We start from the raw sequence: 22963 nt of genomic DNA, 5'->3' as shown, positions 1-22963 counted from the left end.
TGAAATATGAGAGACCAAAGTAAAATGCACTTCTCAATATTTCCCATGCTTATAATGACTTCTGATGTAGTAGAACCCGCTATGGAAGGACCAAAATCTATTTAAGAACCGTGTTACTTTATCCTAAGAACAATCTTTCCAGTGGAAAGCTGATAAATATCCCCGGCCAGAATGATTTAATATGGTAGTTAAAATTGTGAAGTCAACTGTAGCAAAGACTGGCAAAGTTTCTATCCACTTAAAATAATAATAAAATCACAATCCTCTTAATCTTAAGGAGACTGAAAAGATACTAAAAGTTATGTTCCACTAAAATATTAATATACACATAGATCACATATAGACCTATATTACATGGACAAAAAAGGACAACTGTTTTAATATAGGCATAAAATTATATCAAATATCACTTTGACCAAAAACAAAAACACATACATTTGGTCTAAAATTATTCTGTCTACAGTTACCACCAGATTATAAATGTTCAAAATCTTTGATAATATTTAAATGGACACTACTCAAGAATTAGAGCACTATTCTCCCAGATGATACCAGGCAAGCCTAGAGCAAAGACAAGATTGTAGGTTAACCAAACCATTTGATCCAATGGTGAGGAGTAAAATATATTTTCCCTAAAAAATATAATATAAGAAAGCTAAGTAAACAGTTATATGACTCTTAACAGGTAATAGCTATGGGGTTTTAACTAGTGCAATTCTTTTCACCTAAGGAGAATGCAAAAAATAGTTACCATTTTAAGAATAAATATGTGACACAAAAGTTCCTTGTAGGTGTTATTTTAAATGCTTATCTGTAAAAAGGAATTTTGATACACTGTATTGGTTTTTATAGAATTATAATTATTAATGAAATAAACACATTACCAGAAGTTGGAGATTTGCAGCGATCTTCTGGGACTGCAGTCCCTTCACTAATATCACACAGACCTGCTAAAAAACAAAACCAGAAACCAAATCACAACACAAATTTATGTAAGTGCAGTTTTATGTTCTATTTACAGTACACATTTAATGACTGCCCATTGTTAAAAACCCAGCAGCTGAATAGACTATACTGGCATTGATACTGTGCCCATTAATCGAGATAGGAAATAAGAGCATTTTGATAGTAAAATATCTCAAAATAATATAGCAGTCAGTCACTAGTTAAGCAAAAAGGAAACTTCTAAGAGATAATTTTCTATTCTTCAAGGACATTAGACATGAAGTAGGACTTGTTTAAAATCATTAATTTGAGAGTATATGATAGACTCACTGGGTTTCTCTTGAGGGAAAATAAATACTTGGTAGTAAACCTGGTGATTTTTACATCATAGAAATTCTCAAACCTCAAAGTGGTTTCGGCTAAGTACATCTCAAACACCTTCCTTGAATACTTTTAAATAATAATTAAAATATTTTGTGCCTCCACATTCAATATTTAAAATATTGTACATTACTTATCTTGTAGGACTATACTTCTTAAAAGCTATACCACGCATTTTTAAAGAGCTCTAAAGAAATACTTCTTTTTCACAGAGTTATATGAATTATATAAAACTATTTTATAGGAAGGCCTAGATTCTTAGGAGAAAACAAAGCAAGGTATTTTACACGCAGACAAGAATTAAAAGACATGGCAATATGCAGAGTAAATAGGACAGATATTAAGTTGCTTCGTGATTGGAATGAAAAGAATTCCTTCAAATTCTTTAAAAATTATAAGTAAACACACATCAAGAGTTTGGGATAGCTGGGCAACAGACGGGGACTACGTATTTAGGCCTCAGAAGAAGTTAGCTATTATGCTGACATATGTGCATATATGACCATTATCTACTTTTCCAATCCTTTGGTAAAAGACATGATGTCACATCCAGTCACTAAGAAAGCTTTTACAACAACATTTTCAGAGAACACAGAGTACTGAATTGGGTTTATAAGAAGGGCTTTCTATTTTGAATTATATATTATTTTTCTTCACTAGGAAGTTTTTGAATGACAACCAGCAATTTTTTTCTCTTTAACACTTATTGAACTAATGGTTCTGGGGGGGAAAAAAACCAAAAACTAGTTTTTATAGTTCAAAGATGATGGATGGAATTTTAGGTATGCATTTAATCTTTGACAAAATACTTTATATAAATGAACTCCTTCTTGACTAAAATAGCAAGTCTTAAAACAGTAGCGATATACAGAAACAACCTAAGTGTCCATCAATGGATGCATGGCTAAAGAAAATGTTGGGTTTTCTTATAAAACGTGGGTGGTAGATATATATACACACACATATAAAAACGTGGGTGGTAAATACACACACACATACACACACACAAACATATATATATATATGTGTATATATGTATATATGTGTGTGTGTATATATATATATATATATGTATATACATATACACATATATACGTTCACACACACAATGGAATATTCAGCCAAAAAAGATTTAAATTTTGCCATTTGTGACAACATAGATGGACTCCAGGGACATTACGTTAAATAGAATAAGACAGAGGAAGACAATTACTGTATAATCTCATTTATATGATATAGTGGAATCTAAACTCACCCACCCCCCAGGGAAAAAAAAAAAAAAACCCACAACAAAACAAAAACAAGCTCATAGATACAGAGACCAAATTAGTGATTGCCATAAGCAGGGTGTGGAAGGTAGGAAAAATGGGTAAAAGGGGTCAAGGGTACAAACCTCCAGTTATAGAATAAATAAGGGATGTAATGTACAGCATAACTATAGTTAATGAGAGTGTACTAGATATCTTGAAAACTGCTAAGAGTAGATCTTAAAAGTTCTCATTACAAGGACAAAAATTTTGTAACTATTTAAGATAAAGACTGTTAGACCTACTGTGGTGATCATTTTGCAAAGTATACAAATATCAAATTGGTATTTGAAATTAATATAATGATTTATATGCCAATTATACCTCAATAATAAATAGTAGTGATAGTATACTCTAGTACTACAGTGAGCCTAGTACTGAATAAAAATAATCGATTTTGAAATTTTAAACCTTCCAGCTGGCTCTGGGTAAAAGTCAAGTCCAACCCTACATGACTGATCTATGGTTTATACTATGTGGCTATTGTATATGGTTTATGATTTCTACCTACAAATATCTTTTTGGGTCTTTGCCATCAAATGTAGTAGTTACCCTTTATGGACAAAAAGCATCCTTCTTTTTCACATGCTTAAGTAGGAAGCTTAATTTACTATCTAAAATGTTCAACAAAGCATAATCATATATTATTCAACATAATGTATCTACTGAGGTACACTACATCAAAGTTAATGTAGGCTACAAATTGACCCACTAGATACCATGGTTTAATCCAGGGGTTGGCAAACGTGTTCTGTGAAGGTCTAAATTGGTTTTGAGGCCAGCTAAGCAAATAAGCATGATGCTGTTCTAATTAAACTGTATTGGCAAAACCCAGCAGTGGGCCGGTTTTGGCTCAGGGACAGTAGTTTGCTGACTCTTGATTTAACCAATCTTGCAATTGTCAAAATGACGAGGTTACTTCCATCTACCTAGTTCATAAAAAACATACATGGAATTCTTTATTATGTATCTGGTTAACTTCAGGAAACATTATGTCAACAGGCTGCTATGAGCCATCAATGCAGTTACGAGATTAAAATAACACCGATTTTGGTACAATTTACTTTTAGCGGATTCCTGCTGCCTTCAATTGATAGCTCTATTTTCAGTATGCATACAAGGCATTTCAATATGCACAAATATGATTCTAGAATTTTGACTGGTTTGTACATCAAATTTACTGATTTATTTGACATTTATCAACTTGGGTACTGTTTACAAATTCCCTTCACAAATTCTCTTGATATGTTTTTATTACTTTATCACTTTTTATTACCAAGGTCAGCCTTACATATATAATATAGCTTAGATTTTCATTTCTCTTAATTATTTTTCATACTTTCCAGAAAGATAAATCATTCCTCTTAATGAAGGGTTGAGAAACAAAGTTATTTAGCTCTACGTTGTTTTTCAACTATCATTTCAAATGATCCCTAGAGTCCTAATCCTTTTTTAAATATATTTTCATTGAAACCAGACATTTTGCTAGCCCATTTTTTGAAGACCAGCCTATATTCAAAACAGTACTTAATGCTTTATGCAACATTTATTATACATCCTTGATTATATCCCTCATTTCTTATACAGTGTGTTTTGTTTCTTATAATATATACATACACAGTATACACACACACACTCAGAAATATCAACTAGTATTACTCGGCTCGATAGCTACTTCTCTTTTTCTATTCTACTGAATATATTGAAGACTTGAAATTAATTGCAACTGTATAGACCATATTTTCATTTTTAGAGCCACTTCTTTGTAAGTTTCAAAAAATATCTTTCCTAAAGTCATGCACAACTTTGTCCCTCTAATTCCCTTCTTTAAAATTATCAACTTCCAAGACTAAGCTAACTTTCTTTTCATGGGTTTATCACTTTCACGTCATTAAGAAGATCTTATTTGGGGTTTAGAATTATATTCAGAATAGAAATTTCCCTTTTGTGTCCTTCACTGAGTGAAAAAGTAGTCAGCAAAACAAGACACATATTATCATGTTTCACTTTTGTTATAATTAAGACTCTCAGCAAGCAGATACACAGGTAGTTGAAATACTTTATCACTAAATGTCCCTGTAACAGCTTCAAAATTTTTACTATGAAAGCACTGTACATATTTTAGTAATGGGTTCAACTGTATTTTAATAGAGCTGTAAAACACAATGTTTATAAAATAATTTCATGAGTGACACCTCACTCTTTATGAAAACATATTAGAATCTACTTGTAGTAAAAACATTTCTCCAAGCCAATTTTTAAAAAAGATAGAATTTGGTGGTATTTGGGCTACACTTCCAAAACATATTATAAAATGCATGCTTCTGCAAGAATATCCTTTTTGTCAGTGCAATTAAAGAACTTTAGTACCAGCTATTTTATATTTAATTTTATTTGAAACATATTTCAGAATTAAGGCACAAATATTCTTAAAATGTTAAAGCACGTTTTAAAATAACTTTCTTTTGGGGGCACCTGGGTGGCACAGCGGTTAAGCGTCTGCCTTCGGCTCAGGGCGTGGTCCCGGCATTATGGGATCGAGCCCCACATCAGGCTCCTCCGCTGTGAGCCTGCTTCTTCCTCTCCCACTCCCCCTGCCTGTGTTCCCTCTCTCATTGGCTGTCTCTATCTCTGTCAAATAAATAAATAAAATCTTTAAAAAATAAAATAAAATAACTTTCTTTTAATTTTTATTTAAGACACAATCCTAAATATTGTTACAAGTGAGCATAATAATATCTTAAACTAATAAAGAAAAACTCAAATAGTGCTCCTCTGCCTAAACATCTAACTCTTCAATACAAACTAAAGCAAATAATATAAATAATATTATGAGATTTACTACAGGATACAGGATGCAATAAAATTTAAGAAAAAAATATTTTTGAAATCACATGGAAAAATTGGTTTCTATCCTTGGATAAGCTTAGGTATTTAATTTCTAGCAATTTTATGAAATTACTATGAGGTATCAAGGAGAAGAGAAATTAATTTTAGGAGCAATGAAATTTTTACACAAGTTTGTGGTAGAATTGCTAAAAGTACTTGTTTCCTCTATCATGACAATGTTTTAACTTTCTAACACTAAATACCAATTTCTTTTGCTTTATAAAGAAACTGGACTGGGACACAAACATTTCACTAGTTTTCATATACATAGATGATGAATTTAAGGAATGAGCATACCATTTTAGATATATAATGCTTTAATAAACTCTGTTAAAAATAAATGAGAAAAAAATGATTTTACAGACAACAAACAAACATGCCATGACTTTACTGACATGGAATAAATAACTTACTTAAAGAAGAACGGAGTTTTTTCACAGATTCAGAATATAAGCTAGAAAGGCCGCACATGCAAGAAGTCACAATCAGCATGCCTTAGTGAAGCAATGAAAAGTGAAGGAAAAAAAAGGAGACAAAGGTACTAGAATGGTATGGTTGGGACGATTTCTGCTGAAGATAACACATGGCAAAATGATCACATACAAAAACAAAAATGGAAAAGAAAATCCAAGCATCAAGCCAAAGTGACAGTAGGGTCTATACCCCACCACTTTTTTTTTTTCCTTCTCTCATGAACTGTGATATAGGTAGTACTAGCTAATTATGCCATGAGAGCAAATGAGAAATGAATCTCGGAAAGAACTGAAAATTGGAGAGACTGAGTTATAAGTATAGACCAGAGCTTCCCAGTGTTTCACTGCACAGTGGCATTGTGCAAATGGGCTAAGTCTCCCCAAGACAGGGTTCCCCTCAATCCCCCAATCCCTGGTCCAGCTGAACAGGTCCTGAGGAGACTGGAGCCTGCAGGCCAGTAACTGCTGAAGGCCTCACTAATATACCCCCAAGCGCCAGAGATCCAATGCCATGAGGTTAAAAAAAAAAAAAAATGGTGAGTAGTACTGGTAAAGACCACCAACTAGACATATTAAAACATTTAAAATTAAGACTAATTGGGCGCCTGGGTGGCTCAGTCAGTTAAATGTCTGCCTTTGGCTGAGGTCATGATCCAGGGGTCCTGGAATGGAACCCAACATCTGGGCTCCCTGCTCAGCAGGGAGTCTGCTTCTCCCTCCCCCTCCGCCCCTCCCCTCATGCTCTCTCTCAAATAAGTAAATAAAACCTTTTAAAAAATTTAAAAATTATAAAAAATTAAGACTAATTACCTAGCAACCACAAAAGAACGCTACAGAGAAAATTCTTAATAGATCTGGGTTTGCATTGAATCAAGGCTGCCTAAGAGCACTGTATTTTCATAGAAATCAAGTTCACTTTTGCATTTACAATTTTTTTATCATATGGGAAATGATCCCTTTAAATAACACGTTTGGAACAACGAATTTTGGTCTTATAATACCAAACAATAAAAGGGGCAAAACTTTGAGATTAACTTTTATTCCACAATAATGAGACAAATTTTCATCTCATTATAATTTAGCTGAAGAAGCTTGCCACTGTAGTTCTTTCCCAATGTTAATTCAAATCCTAGGATATTAAAAACAAAAGCAAAATCTAATAACAACACAACACAAAAGAAGCCTCAAACCTTTTACTAGTTTTGACAGTTTACATATATAGACAAAGTCAGACTATTTATTTATCTTACTGAAGTATTTATATTCACAGAAGTAACTCAGTATTTATAGAAATCCTAAAACTCAGGATTGTTTTCTCTGTACCTCCTGAAGGCTGTCGAGATTTACGAGGAGACCGGGGTTCTCTCCGATAAGGATCATTGGAGCCATATAATTCAATAGTGCCCAGGTTGAGGAGTACTGCTTTCTGGAGGTAGTCTACCATGGCAATGCCATTACAATTGCCAAAAACTACCCTGGGAATAGGAAAAGAGCAAATATTTTAGCACAAATAAGTAATGTATAAGGAAATGTACTTGTAGTCTATAAGGCTGAAAAGAAGGAGGATGGGTTTTTCAGAAAATTCCTGCTGTAACTAAAAACTATCAGAGACAGGAAAATACAGGTTATATAAGCCTTCTCATGGAACTATGTAGATCTTCAGCAGACACTAATGATTAAAAGTCGTTATCATTAAAAAAAAATGTTGGCATAGGAAGTGAAACTTGATCACAGACATAAAACTCCACCATAGGAAATGTGACCACTATTTTTCTGACTTAGGGGCATTTTGAGCAGCTCAGGGGACGACTTATTCTATTCCACTAGGGAAGTGGGGGATTTTATCTCTGGGAAAGTTTTAGTAATCTATACAGTCAAGAATAAAAAGTAGAAAGCATAATCTTGGAGGTCTCCCTTTGGAGTACTCCAAGTACCTTCCCAATTATGAGTCAGGAACTACAAACCAAGCACTATGAATAAAGGAATTTGACTCTTTTAACATGTCTTAAGCCAGAAGTCGAAAACTGAAATGTACAGAGGGACTCTGTAAGTAATACAAACAGGCCAGACAAGGACTTTGGATGACCCATCTAAAGAGGAAAAGTTTCAATTCTGTTCATGCTGACCGCTGCCAAGCAGGAATGGAAACAATGGGCCAGGTAATCAGATTTTTCAGTTAAAGCTCTAAATATGGATTTCACGTTAAATAATCTTGGCAGCTAGTTCAAATATTAAAAACATACAAGGAGGGGCTAAAAAAGTGTTAACTGTGAGTCCATGAACCTGTGATCAACTGATTTGCAACTTCCTTTCAAATTTCCTACTGGTTCTTTTTCTTATTCCCTCTTTCTTTATGGTTGAGGGCAGTGAAATATTAAAAGAGAGAAGGTTTGTGTTCTTACACGTGGGGTAGCAAATAAAAGACATTGAGACATGATGATCTCAGACTATAGCCAGTCTTAGCTGGGTATACACCTGTAAAAGACAGAGTGAATGGTAATAGCTCCAGGAGGAAGAAGAAAGATGAATGAGTCCCTAGGGCTAGCATAAAAGAAGACAGTGACCCGCATACCAATAAATAGCCCTGGGACTAAATAGTGTATGGCTTCTCTTATACCACAATGTTGATTTTTAAAACAAACAAAAATACTTTGTAAGTCTACCAAATTATAATAAAAAGTATGTATAGTTAATAGTCAATACTTAAAGGTATGAATTGATGATACAACTCTAGTATAAATACTTACTAAACTATTACTATGCCTTTATAATTTATATAAGTGAACTTTGGAAGTAGAAAAAAGAAATTATATAGCTTTGGTTCAACATTTACAGAATTAGCTTAACAAAGTCTTCTGAGTTGATGCTGTTAGACCTCCATTACACTGAGCATTAATAAGGAAATCATTTCTGAGAGTATATCCAGGAGAGGACATATTGACTTTAAACATTTATCTTAATTCATTGGGAAGCACTATAAGCGTATCCAGAGTAAATTATTCGGAACAGAATTATTTTCCAAATAAACATTAAATCTGATCTGAAATTAAAGATACACAACTTTTTAACTGATGCTATAATAAAGATCATCCTATTTTTAAAAATAAAAAATATACAGAATACTATGAAGAGACTGAGAAACACATAAATTTTACTTACAATCCATATGAAGAATTGACTGCCAGGCTGGTTATTTGTTGTGGTGGTTCTCCACCCACCCATACCAACTGAATAACTAGTTCTGTCTGATAACCTGGAGACTGCTTAAGTGGTGAATTTTTAACTCTGTAATAAAGGAAAACATATTACCTTTTAACTCATCTTCCATACCTTATTAGCTTATGTAATTATAAAGTCATGCATAAATAACTATGCAAAAAGTAACTTTATATATAAAATTGTATTAAATATACAAAAATGAAAAAACTGAATCCTGCTCTCTATAGGCATTTAATCTAGTTGGAGACAAAACATGTATATAAATAACAAAAATAAGAAATCATATATAAGTTCCCATTATAAATTGGGGGGGTTGGAAGTGGGGAGGGAGAAAAAATAGAATGGGTAGGAAGAGGAGGGAGGAATGGAGAGAAGAATGAGGAGAATGAGAAGCCCAAGAATTAAGAAGAGGAAGAAAAAATCAAGTTAGAAAAAAAATGCAAGTTGGAAAAGTAGACTTAAATATATAGTGTAAGAAAATGAAAAATGGCCAAAAACATAATGAGTTTAAAAAAAAGTGAGAGGGGGGCGCCTGGGTGGCACAGCGGTTAAGCGTCTGCCTACGGCTCAGGGCGTGATCCCAGCGTTGTGGGATCGAGCCCCACATCAGGCTCCTCCGCTATGAGCCTGCTTCTTCCTCTCCCAATCCCCCTGCTTGTGTTCTCTCTCTCGCTGGCTGTCTCTATCTCTGTCAAATAAATAAAATCTTTAAAAAAAATAAAAATAAAAATAAATAAATAAATAAATAAATGAATAAAATAAAAATAAAAAAAGTGAGAAATTTATTTCTGGGTGCATGACACTTTCACTATTAAAAAAATGTACTCTTGGGTAATTTTGATTGTAGACTCTTTCCCCAATAATTGCTGAATAGGTGCTCAAAATATATTGCTTTTGCAAACACATGCAAACAAGAAGTAGGAAACCCACAGTCCAAGATTTTAACAAGAGTGTAAGTTTGCCTACAGTGGAGGCATGTGTAGTAACAGTGAGAAATCAATATAGTAAGATAGGCTAAGGTCAGACTTCAGAGGGTCTGTAAGGCCTGGTTGGAAAGGTCTGATGTTGGTAGAAAGAACTGAGGGTTTTTGAAAAGCTAGAGTTTAAGTCTTGGCTCTGCCATTTTCCAGTTGTCCTCTTGTCTAAAAAAGGGAATATTACTACCTAATCACAGTATGAGGATGCTGTGCCTATGAAAGAGCCGTCAGTGATCAATTTATGCAAAATATATTTTCATTATTTTAAGGAATTAAGAGCCAATGAAGGTTTATAAGAAATACTTTGTTAAGATTAATTTGGTGGAGGTTTACAAGATGAAGTAGAATAGGAGAACAATTAAAAATTGCCTGTAATTTTGTAAAACAATAAGAAAACGGTAGATTTGAAACACATTATTATGAAGAATCAAAAATGCTTCTAAACTTCATGAAGGCAGAAACCTTGTAGTTACTTTTAACACTCTAGTGCAGAGGAGGTACTTAATATTTGAAGGAATGAACGAGCTGAAGGATCATTAGAGGGAGATTAGGGGAGAAAATTAGAGTGATTCTAAGTTAAGAGAAAGAGAGAGAAAGAAAGAAAAAAGAGAGAGACAGGGAAAGAAAAGAAAAAGAGAAAAAGAAAACTGTGTCAGGATGAAGAGCTAGTTTTGCAAGAATATGTGGTAAGTTTGAGGTGATGGTACAGTTTACAAGTGAACTACTCAGCAAAAAGATAAATGTATTCCCAAACCTCACTTTATTGAGTAAACTCATACAAATTTCTTATTAGTTAAACTTGTTATATACATCTTAGGGGGCGTAAGGGTGGGGCTTATAAGAATGTGAGACTTAAGGAATACAGCCACTTATTTTTTTAAAAGATTGATTGATTGATTGATTTGACAGAGAGAAAGAGAAAGTGAGCGCATGCAAGCTTACACGGGAGAGCCAGCGCACAAGCAGGGGGGAGAGGCAGAGGGAGAGGGACACTTAGATAGAACACCTGTAATATCTGCATCAGAAAACTTCGAGTGGATTTGGAAGATAAAATTTTCCTTTTTTAATTTATTAATTACATCAATTAAAATTAAAGTGAGTAGTATATTTCTGTGTGTGACTACTTTTACTATTAAAAAAAATCTACTTTAAGGTGAGAACATTTTTGATTGCTCAGACTTTTTCTCTAATAATTGCTCTTGTAAAACTTATGCAAAGCCTGCTTACTTCAATAATTCCTGAGTGACAGTGTAATAAAAGGACAGCAGGAAGACTACTCAATATTAAATCTCCTGACACCAAACTCAGAGATAAGGATGCTTTTGAGTCATTTAGTTGGTACTTCTACTGAAGAAGACCATGACACCTGACCAAATTTGTTGTCCAAATTTTAAGGTAAATATGAATCACTAAGGGTACTCCAAATATGAACTGAGTTACAGTCACTTCACGCAAAGTCTGTAAGGCACTACACTCAGAACTGTATGCTGGCTGAGTAGAAGTTCTCATTTTTCTCAGGGAAATACCACTAATCAGTGGCAGCTGTCCATCTCAAGAGACAGAAATGAAGACTTGAGTGTTCTTTTTTATAGAAGAGTCTGAGTGTGTTATTTTCTCCTTATGGATAACTTAGGTAAGGTTCAAAGAAGTGTTCACCTTTTTTTTTTTGCATATTTAACATGCCCATTAGATTAGAGCAGAAACAAGCATTCTAGGAAAATATCAGAAGTGCGTATATGGGCACATTTAAAACTTCAGTGATGAAGACACACAGAACTCATGGGGGGAGCCTGGGTGGCTCAGTTGGTTAAGCAGCTGCGGTTAGCTCAGGTCATGATCTCAGGGTTCTGGGATCAAGTCCTGCATCCAGCTCCCTGCTCAGCGGGGAGCCTGCTTCTCCCTCTCCCTCTGCTACTCCCCCTGCTTGTGCTCTCTCATTCTATCAAATAAATAAAATAAAACAAAATAAAATAAAATAAAATAGAACTCATGGAATTCTTAATTTACTTAGTAAGAAGAAAAAAAATTTCTTAAGCAAAAATAAGCCAGCCATGCCTGCTGCGCAATCCCCAATTGGCCCCCAAAATCAGAAATTGGATCAAGAAATGGCAGGATAGGTTAAAAACGCAAAATGGGGGATAGATGGGTATAATACTTTATGTGTACAATGTTCAGAGTGGTAGAAAAGCAGTCTACATATAGAAAGCAGTCTACATATACATTTAATCCACATATGAATCCAGACTAGAAAACATCCATGGATTTGGAAGATTGAGGTACATATACAGAAAAGATCCATGCTATTCTACCAGTATGTGTAAAGATCAAATCTTAGCACTTTAAAGATAAAAATCACAGAATTCAATCATACTCCTCTTGATGCCACAGAAAAATGAGTTGGATTAACCACAGCAACACACAGAAAGAAATGATCTTATGTCACAGGAAAATATTACCGTAAAAAGCTTATAATTAATCTAAATTAAAAAAATAATTTCCAAGATATCTGTATTTTTAATAAGTTACCTTAAACAAGGGACATTATCACGAAGCCCATCAGATGAACTGCTACTGGTAGAAGGATGAGACTGAGGAGGCATGGGCTGAGGAGTGGCGCCCCCAACTGGTGTTGGCAAAGGCGGTGCCTGTTCGCCCTCTGGGGATTCCACATCATTTATCTCATATAACAATCTAACTTCAAGCATCTGTTGTAAAAGAAAGACAGATCACCTACTTTTAATAATTATTCATTTTATACAGTTTATACACACACCCACATATGCTTCTGTGGGAATAACATTTTTAAAGGTAAAAACGTAACATTTCTAAAGGTTAAGATTTAGCAAAGAAAAAATATGTTTCTTTTTTTATAATAATTACATATATATATTTATAATATATTTTATATATATATTTATATATTATATATATATATTTATAATATATTTTATATATTATATCATGTTAGTCACCATACAGTACATCCCTAGTTTTTGATGCAATGTTCCATGATTCATTACTTGTGTATAACACCCAGTGCACCATGTAATACGTGCCCTCCTTAATACCTATCACTGGCCTATCCCATTCCCCCACCCCCCTCCCCTATGAAGCCCTCAGTTTGTTTCCCAGAGACCACAGTCTCTCATGGTTCATTCCCCCTTCTGTTTACCACTCCCCCTTTCTTCTTCCCTTTCTTCTCCTACCGATCTTCCTACTTCTTATGTTCCATAAACGAGTGAAACCATAAAAACATGTTTCTGACTCAGTTTTTAAAAAATGATTGTGTGTATACATGCGAGAACACACACATACAATTATTTTAGAATTTACGGCATTCCTGTTAATACCAAATTAAAGTATGCTTATATTCATATTAACTTTCCTTAAATGAAACATATAGTATACATAAGGACTTAAATTTAAATGCTCACTAAAAAGATAAAGTATGCTATTTTCCACAAAAGATAGATGGCAATGTAAACACTTAAGTGTTCTTAAAAATTCTAGATAAAACTGACTCCAAATAATCTAAATAATTCAAAAATTTTAAAAATGTCAGACATCTGACACTGAAAATAATTAAGAGACTATTACCGGAATGACTTCTGTAATCACTTCTTGTTTGCTGAATCTATAAATAATAACATGAGCTGAAACTCCGGCTATGCACAGCATTCTACTTTCTGGACACCAGGAGATGATCTGAATGGCATACGGATCCTCATCTACAATGTCTGTGTTTGGCCTGTCATCTTTATTTCTTGACTTTTCAAATACTTTAGATGTCTTTAGTTTATATAATACTTGTAGAGTTACTAGAAAAAAACATGTTAGATACTTTAGTACAAATACAACAAATATAAAATAACATGTAATCAGACATACTATCTAAGGAAAATAGCCTATATTTATTTGAACCATATTTTTATTTCCAGGTCTACATTTCTCTATTTTACCTTTAGATAATGTAATCACTGTACCTATTGACCAAAAAAATTGTATTCATTAAAAAACAAAATGCATCGTGATGATGAATTTAGGTAACCTGAAAAATATTATTGATGAAAAGATTTTGTAAAAAAAAAAAAGTATAAATATAATGAAAATAATAAAGAACAAATTTCCTTTCTAAAATGATTTTCTAAATATTTTCTCTATAAAAGGTACTAATACTATCTCACACTTCTACATGATGAAACACAAAAATATCCCGAGTTAACTGGATTCTCACTGCTCACTATGTATGTTTTGCAAACATTGACAATTCAAAGCATTCTTTCCTTTTTTGCTATTGTGTAACCACCATACATATATATTTCGCAAAGACAGCACAAATTACTGTTAGCTTATAATCAGGCATTAAAATTATTCCACAAATTTATGCTGATTTGAAATATATTCCCTCTCTCTTTCTTTTTAAGGATTTTATTTATTTATTTATTTATTTATTTATTTATTTATTTATTTATTTATTTGACAGAGAGAGAGAGACAGCCAGCAAGAGAGGGAACACAAGCAGGGGGAGTGGGAGAGGAAGAAGCACGCTCCTAGTGGAGGAGCCTCATGTGGGGCTTGATCCCAGAACGCCAGGAACACACCCTGAGCCGAAGGCAGACGCTTAACGACTGCGCCACCCAGGCGCCCCAAAATATATTCCCTCTCTTATTTTGGAGTTAAAAAGAGAAAGTTTGAAGAAAAAAAAAAAAAAAGGGAGAAAGCTTGAGGAAATTTTGAAGAAAGGATTTGATTACTTCTGTTGAGAATCATTCTTAATTTACTGGTTAATATCCTTAAAAATATCTTACATCTATTAGAAATTCTAAACTCATATATTTGATAAATCATGTATTAATTTTATAGTCTCCAAATTTTATTTTATTTATTTTTTTATAGCCTCCAAATTTTAAATTAAATGTTGGTTACACAATTATTATAAAAAAAGTTGTATAGAAGCAATGATTGTATAACATATAACAATAATATTCAAAATACTTACTTGCGGAAGCATCCCAGAACTTAACTGACCCATCAGCATGCCTATGAAAAGCAAATGAGTTAAAATTGTGAAGAAAGAAAAAAAAAAAATCACATTTTTTCTTTCTTTGAAGTATACTGTTATTTGAAAAGATAGCAACCAAATGAAGAAAGGTAAAATTCAGGGTAAGTTGGCAGGTTCTAGGCAACAATATTTCTTAATACATTACAGCATAAAGGAAAGTACTACTTGCCTAATTAATTAATGTTCATGTAGTCTTAATTATATTTAGCTATTAGTGATTGAATGGCAAAACAGGATTCTACTTACCCCGTAATAATTATTTCTGGGTAACTTTGAACACCCAAGCCCCAATTACCTCCATTAATGGGCCATTCCTATAAAAAAAAGATTATTGTATAAAACAACTTCCAACCATACATCTCCATACATATTTCTATGACAACAGTAAACAACATATTTTGCTTCCAAAAAGGACTTTCTATATATTTTCTCTAAAAAAGATATCAATGTTATCAAATACTTCAAGGTGATAAATGTAAAATACTGAAATGTGACATTAAATATTAAAACTCGTGTTCAATACCTTTTTGCTGTAACCTTGCCGTTTCTGTCTAGCTCCAACAGAATAAAGTGCAGGAATAAGGTCCACAGGACAATCAGCAAAATATTCGCAACACGTAACAGGGGATTCATGTATACTCAAAGGGTAGGGATTTTCAAATATAGGATATCTTTAACAACAAGAAAAGAAAAATATTTATTAATTTAACAAAGTTAATACAACAATGAAAACTTTAAAAAAATATTTACAGCTTTGGGATGAAAACAATTTTTTAACTTTGATTAAAGATAACATCCTCTGAAGGTCCATATAATGTATTATCTGAATTTATATTGTAACTTTTGAGATACAATGTTCTCCGTATTTTTAGAAATTACATACATTTTCCCATAGAGATTTAAGATTTACTTCGTGCAAATATGTAAAAAAATTGGCATCTTTTATAATGCAAGTTGCTCAGAACAATAAACAGAAAAGTTGCAATTAGAACTATGTACCATGTGGCACACACTGGACCGAGTGCTCTATGTATACATTTATCTTATTTACTTCTTGCACTGAAACTTATGATGTGGGCATTTTACTGAAGAACAAACACTTAGAGTAATGTGCCAAAGGCACGCCAGCTAGCAAGAAGAAGCAGAATTTAAACTGTGCTCCTAACCATTAAGGTATAAGGTTCTCAACCAACAGATGCCTCATTTTTATGTCAGTAGAGCTAATACAAATTTTCAGTTCTCTTTTCTCCATCAATGTGATACCTAGTACAATATTAAATCTAGAGATGCTCTCTTGTTTTCAGTGATAATCTAAATAAAATTCTACCTTAAAGGTTTTCTAGATACGAAATTATTTCATTAAATAAAGCAAAAAATGCTTTCAAAAATCTTAAAGTAAAATTAAGTAAATATACAATGATATTTCTTTTCTGGTTTGAATTTCTTGAGAATGGTTACTTAAAAATATCGGGAAAACCAGAATATGGCTTAAAAAGTCTAAAAAGTTCAGAGTGGCTCATCTGCAAAAATTAGACGTATTTATCAGTCTACTACTGATAATAATTTAAAAATTAGAGAAGAATAATTTTGGAAAAGTCCTTTCTAGATTTCAAAATGAACCAAATTGTCATTACTCATTCCTCAACCACACATAAAAACACAGGGGAAAAAAAAATCAAACAAAAACATGAATTAAAAAAACAGCAGGTAGCTTTTTTTCTCTTTATAAATGAACTTTATAATCCTTAGGCTCAATGATCCTACTATTATCATACATTTAACTGGTCCATTTGCCAAATAAAATACCTAGTCACAGGTTATTCACACAGTATTTTCTTCAACTTAAATTTTGGTACAGACCACACATAAAAGTCTCACATAATATTTGAAAACTTAGCTAAGGGAAAAAAAAATCTATTAAGAATAAGTTACTCTAGGGGCACCTAGGTGGCACAGTCAGTTAAGCATTCAACTCCTGGTTTTGGCTCAGGTCCTGAGCTCAGGGTCGTGAGACCCAGCCCTGTATTGGGCTCTGCCCTCAGCGTGGAGCGGGCTTGGCTTAGGGCTGTCTCTCCCTCTCCCTCCGCACACCCCCGCCCCTGCACTCTCTCTCTCTCTAAAATAAAGAAGTGAATCTTAAAAAAAAAAAAAAAAAAAAAGAATAAGTTATTCTGGGACTGTCATTTACTTTTTTATTGCTAATTTATCTTTTAGATTCTATTTAAGAGAGAGAGAGTGCGCGAGCATGAGTGGGGGGACAGGCAGAGGGAGAAGCAGATTCCCCACTAAGCAGGGAGCCCAATGCAGGGCTTGATCCCAGGACTTCAAGATCATGACCTGAGCTGAAGGCAGACGCTTAACCGACTGAGCCACCCAGGTGTCCCCAGGACTGTCATTTAGAAATAATATTTTTAATTCCTTTGATCCACTATGGTCTTGTAATTTTTAAAAAAGGAAAAAAAAATACCCAATTGATAATTACAGGTAGCACATACTGAGCTGATGTAAATCTAGGAATGCCTTAAAATAAGGTAAATAATACTGTTCACTTATACTTCAGGGTTTCCCAATCCTGGTACTATTCACATTTTAGATCAGGTAATTCTTTATTATGAGGGACTCTCAGGTGCACTGTGGATGTTCAGCAGCATCCCTATCCTCTACCACTAGATGCCAGTAGCGTCCATAATAGATGTTTACACATTGTCAAGGGGGGGGGGGGGTTGGTGGTGGTAAAACTGCTCCTAATTGAGAAACACTGAATACTGAATGGGTAAACTCAATTAAATATTTAATGATTATCTCACAGGAGATACAAATAAATAATACAACATCTTTTCATTCAAAGAAATTATAAGTAAACATACTATCATCTATGTTAGAAAAAGCAGAATATGGCAAATACCACAAAAAGTTACAAAGGAGCTATGGTGGCAATTCATAGATCAGGGGTGTGTGTGTGTGTGTGTGTGTGTGTGTGTGTGTGTGTGTGTAAGAGAAAGGGGAAACGTTTAGAGAGGAAATGAGGGCTGACTTTGAAAATTATATGGCGTTTTGATAGCAGTGAAGCAAGTGAAGTTTGCAGTTGTTGGGAGCCATATAAGAAAAGGCACTGAAATATGATCACAGTTCAGTTTTTCTAGGGAGTAAGGCACCTGTAGGAAGATAGTGAGAAATCAGGTTGGAAAGGTATCCTAAGTTTCTACTGTGTAGAGTAGCAGGCTGAGAAGGTGCTTTCAAATCAAACAGCAGAGACCACAGTGGTTTAAAGTGGTTTAAAGGGTGCCCAGTTGGCTCTGTCAGTAGAGTGTAAGACTCTTAAAACAGGACAGTGACAAGCTTGGTGCTGCACGTAAAATTACTCCAACAACGATATTTAGGATAGTGCCACAGAGAATGCATGGGGGTGGGGAGACCACAGAGCTTATCTGGAGGAAAACTGTGATGGGATCAATTTTGGACTTATTTTGTGTGCCCCCAGGGTGCTCAAGTATTAGGTTGAATCATATGAAATTTCAGAAATTCAACAAATTTTGACTTAAAAAATGGAAATTCTATATGAGCAACATACTAGATCTGGTAAGTCTGGCAGGTAATTAGAAATGTGTGTCTGGAACTGTAAAAAGAGGTCAAGATTATGGATATAAATGTAGCGTTTTTCAAATAAAAGAAATAGCCAACCCTATGCTAAAAAGTCTTTTTCACCACATGGCTAAAATAATCTCTCACCAAATTTTATTTCTTACCCATTTTGTGCAAGGTCTATAAGTACTAAATCCTTTTCCAGAAGAACCACCACAGCATATGGTTCCTGAAAATCTGGAACAGGCAAATGATGCATGAACAACAGTTTTAAATATGCAAGAAGACAGCAAATTAGGTAATAAAAATTTGCTCGTTTTTTTATTTTGTTCCATTCTCTCAAGTATGTAACATTCTTCATGTAATTTAAGACTATTTTGTTTTAAATGAGATAAATCTGTATAGTAACTCAGACAAAATTATTTCAGTTTTGTAAAAATGACTAAGACAAGAAGTTCACAGTAACTTCTATGGTATTGCAAAATCCAAGGCAGGGCATGGACAACAAACCCAAAATTTAAATCAGAACACCCGTAAGAACAATTCTTACTATCGGATCTCATAGGAACTTGAGTACTACTATACTACTATAATCTCTTTCTTAGATATTTTATATGCATCTGTTTAACCATAAAATGCATTACAGCTTTACATTTCAATTAGCTTCAAATGAAGTAAAACAGATCCAGATTTAAATTCCTCTTGAAAGAATATATGCTAGTTGTGATGGTTAATTTTATGTCAGCTCATCACTGCTTTGGTGTCCAGTTGTTCAGTTAAACACCAATCCAGATGTTGCTGTGAAGGTATTCTTTAGAGGGGATTAACATTTAAATCAGTAGACTTTGAGTAAAGTAGATTATCAGATATAATGTGGGTGGGCTTCATTCAATCAGCTGAAGGCCTGAAGAGCAAAGACAGGTTCTAAAAAAGAAGCAATTCTGCCTCAAGACAACAACTCTTTCCTGAATTTTCAGCCTGCCATCTTGCTCAATGAATTTGACTTATTAGCCTCCACAACTGTATGAAGCTGTATGATAAAGCTTATTAACCAAAATTAACTTCTTGAGATAAAACTTGCAAAGTTATGAAGACAGCATCTCTCCCCCAGAAGAATTATAGCATACGAGGATAAGGAAACTATTTGGAAAACCTGTAAGTCTTTGTTCTGAATAGCAGATCTCTATAGAGAATGAGTTTTAAAGATGCAAAGCTTATTACCATTTGGGTATGGTGTTTCACACAGCGTTAGAAAATCGACAATTGAATAGTCCATTTCCAGCACAGCAGTACTTTTTCCATGCATAACTGTTAAGCAGGGTCTTCTTCCTACAGTATCATAGGACAAACCTCCTGATAAAATAATGAAAGGTTCCCTGAAAATAAAATACATAGGCAGGATTATAAATAGCATAGTGGAGACTATTTTCTTGCTGTATTGTAATTTTTTTAGTTAGTGAAATAACAAATTCTAACACTTTAATGCATGAATTGAATATTCATATGTGGATTTTTAAATTGCATTAGGTAAGACTCAAGTGAATTCATGAAAATTAACCTACAATAAGAAAGAACATTGACCACATTTGACTCTCTCATACTTATCCTTGGTCCCTAAAATTTTTTCTTTTATCCTCTTTATACAATTGTCAAAAAATTATCTCTGCGTTTCTACTGGTCAGGTCTCCTGAATGTACTGCGTTTATTTCCAATCCTAATAACCAGGTCTTCTCAACAGAAGATCTAAGAGAGAATGTTAATAGCCTGAGGCATCCACTTTATGTAATAAATTAACTTCTCATTGATGTATCAGGAATGTACTAGCTATAAATCACCCTTGAGAAAACAGTCACTCAAAATCATTTTCCGTAGGGCTTTTGGAATTTTGGCTGGTATGCTCTCCAGCCACAGCTCCCATGTACATCTACCAGCTGCCAGCTTGCCACTTCTGATTACCACTACAAATCTGTCTCCCTATTAGCCATTACTTAATGATTTACCTAGACCCACTTCTTAAAACTGCATGTCTTAAATATGCAAAAGACAAAATATCTTTTCATATGTTTTGGCTTGTATTTATCTCTGTCTTGATTATTCATGTTTTTTGTCCATGTTTTCATTAGATTAGTAATCCTTTTCTAATTGTTCAGTAAGAGTTTGTTGCATTCTAAGGAATTAGCTTTTGATCTGCTATGTGTCTCCCCATTTGTTGGTGAGGAAGTTGTTTATGGTACATTAAACAGATGATTTTAAAAGTTTGATATATGATTTTCTTAATCTTCATTTATGATTTTTTAGGTAGTTTCTGACTCTAAGGTCAATAGATCCATCTTCCTCTTCACATCTGGTATAAGCAGTATGTAATAATATGCAATTGTTAAAAACATTACTTCTTATTTATTTACTTATTATTTTTTTTAAACTGCTACTTCTTATATTTATCTTAAAGCTTGTTTGTTTATGCTATGAATAATAAGACAATTAGATTTAAGCAATATTTTGTTACTTTAAAAAAAAAGTGCTAGTTCTGGAACTAAGCTGCCTGAGTTTAAATTAAATCTCAGCTCTGGTTTTCCTTCCTGTGTGATACTGGAAAAGCTGCTTAACCTCTCTGTGCCAAGCTTTTGCCTCTATAAAATGGAGACCGAGTGGTATGTACCTACTCTCAGACAATTATTGATTTAATATACACAAAGCACTGGGGTCAATGTCTGGCACACAGTACACCTTTGGTAAGATTTACCTATTATTAATATTATCATCAAATTACTGTTATTATCCATCATGAAAGTTTCCTTTCTTTTGCTATGTGGAAAGAAACATTAAAATTTCTAAATGATACTTATTTTTATCTAAAATAAACTCTAAAATAAATAAACTCCACTAAAATTTACTTAAAGTAGTAGTACAATGTGTAATTTATTAGGAAATATAAATATTAAGCCAAATAACTCAATTGTTTTTTAATACTTAAACATTTTACTATTTTAATATATAAAATAACATATGTATATGTGTGTGTATACAGTATTTTACTTTAAACTATACTCTCATGTATCCCTGTTTTATTTTTTTCATAGCATTTATCATTAAAACTTATTTATTTTGCTCATTGTTTTTCTCATGAAAATGTAAGCTCCTTGAGGGCAAGGAGAGTTGTTCATTTTGTTCATTGCTGTATCCAAAACTTAGTAAATTAATAGAATGAGTAAGTGAATGAATGAATGAACAGAAATGTATGTTACACTAACCGCTCTTCAGCTTACTATCATTTAGATTTTTCGCCATTGAACTGATTTGGTTAACCTTATTTTTCCACCTCAGTGACAGTAACTGAGGCTAAAATTCCCAAACAGAACTATACCAATACATTGTTTCAATCTCTTTGCATAATGTTATTATTATGACTGTAGCTAGGAAAGCATATTTAATTTTCTTTCCTTTTTTTCCAAATATAATGAATAAATAGGATACATTTCCTCTCTTGTGTACTTTGAAATACAGCATACAACTGAATATAGAATACTAGAAGGAAGGATGAAGAATCCAACTTCATCTTTTATAGACGGGAGGCCTGGGCCATGTATTTTTTACGTAATATCTCAAAAATAGTCTGATAAATGTTTTTACACATAGCCAACTTAAAAAAAAAAAAAAAGCATTGTTAATATAAGAACCAGAAACAGGGAGATGCTGACATTACAGAATAAAATTTCCATGGAAATACCAGGTAGGTTTGCCAGGTAAGTCACCAGTTTATTAGATAAATTGTTAATACAGTATTTAATAACACCATGGCAATTAGGTCGGTTTATCCTCAAAAGGCAACTAAGTGTGTATTCAGTGCCTCGTAAGTTGCCTACACTTCTTTTCCAAACTCAGGAGAGAAAAAATATATGATGAAAAAAGTAAGCATAAAAACATAAGAATAAAAAAAATATGAGTAAGAAACGGTTTCAAAGAAGTACCAAGGTAATATTCTTTTTCATAATAAAAGTTCCTCAAATCTAGCAATAAATGCATATATGTATGCATTTATTTAATACGTACATATATGTATATATTTAAATCCATATTTTTTTTTCCTTTTTATCTTATGTGTTGTTTAAAAAAAAAAAAAATCTAAGT

The 22963-nt window shown here is 33.3% G+C and overlaps 1 protein-coding gene across 5 annotated transcripts in view; it reads right to left on the bottom strand.

Annotated features, from left to right (window-relative positions):
- Positions 1 to 22963, bottom strand: part of STXBP5 (syntaxin binding protein 5) — a 164277-nt gene that overhangs the window by 52756 nt on the left and 88558 nt on the right. For 3 of the 5 annotated variants that reach the window (XM_045805295.2, XM_045805297.2, XM_045805298.2), the window contains exons 10-19: positions 20057 to 20211; positions 19000 to 19072; positions 15777 to 15924; positions 15500 to 15567; positions 15191 to 15231; positions 13789 to 14009; positions 12718 to 12896; positions 9155 to 9280; positions 7319 to 7470; positions 885 to 950 (exon numbers count right to left, since the gene is read on the bottom strand). In XM_045805295.2, coding sequence (XP_045661251.1) covers positions 885 to 950; positions 7319 to 7470; positions 9155 to 9280; positions 12718 to 12896; positions 13789 to 14009; positions 15191 to 15231; positions 15500 to 15567; positions 15777 to 15924; positions 19000 to 19072; positions 20057 to 20211 — 1229 coding nt within the window. The remainder of the gene's footprint in view (positions 1 to 884; positions 951 to 7318; positions 7471 to 9154; positions 9281 to 12717; positions 12897 to 13788; positions 14010 to 15190; positions 15232 to 15499; positions 15568 to 15776; positions 15925 to 18999; positions 19073 to 20056; positions 20212 to 22963) is intronic. The other 2 variants (XM_045805296.2, XM_045805299.2) reach the window with 1 other exon arrangement.

Source organism: Ursus americanus, chromosome 11 (assembly GCF_024610735.1).
Source record: "Ursus americanus isolate L20-20 chromosome 11, mUrsAme1.1.p, whole genome shotgun sequence".
NCBI lineage: Eukaryota > Metazoa > Chordata > Mammalia > Carnivora > Ursidae > Ursus > Ursus americanus.
This window is presented reverse-complemented; position numbering and strand designations above follow the sequence as displayed.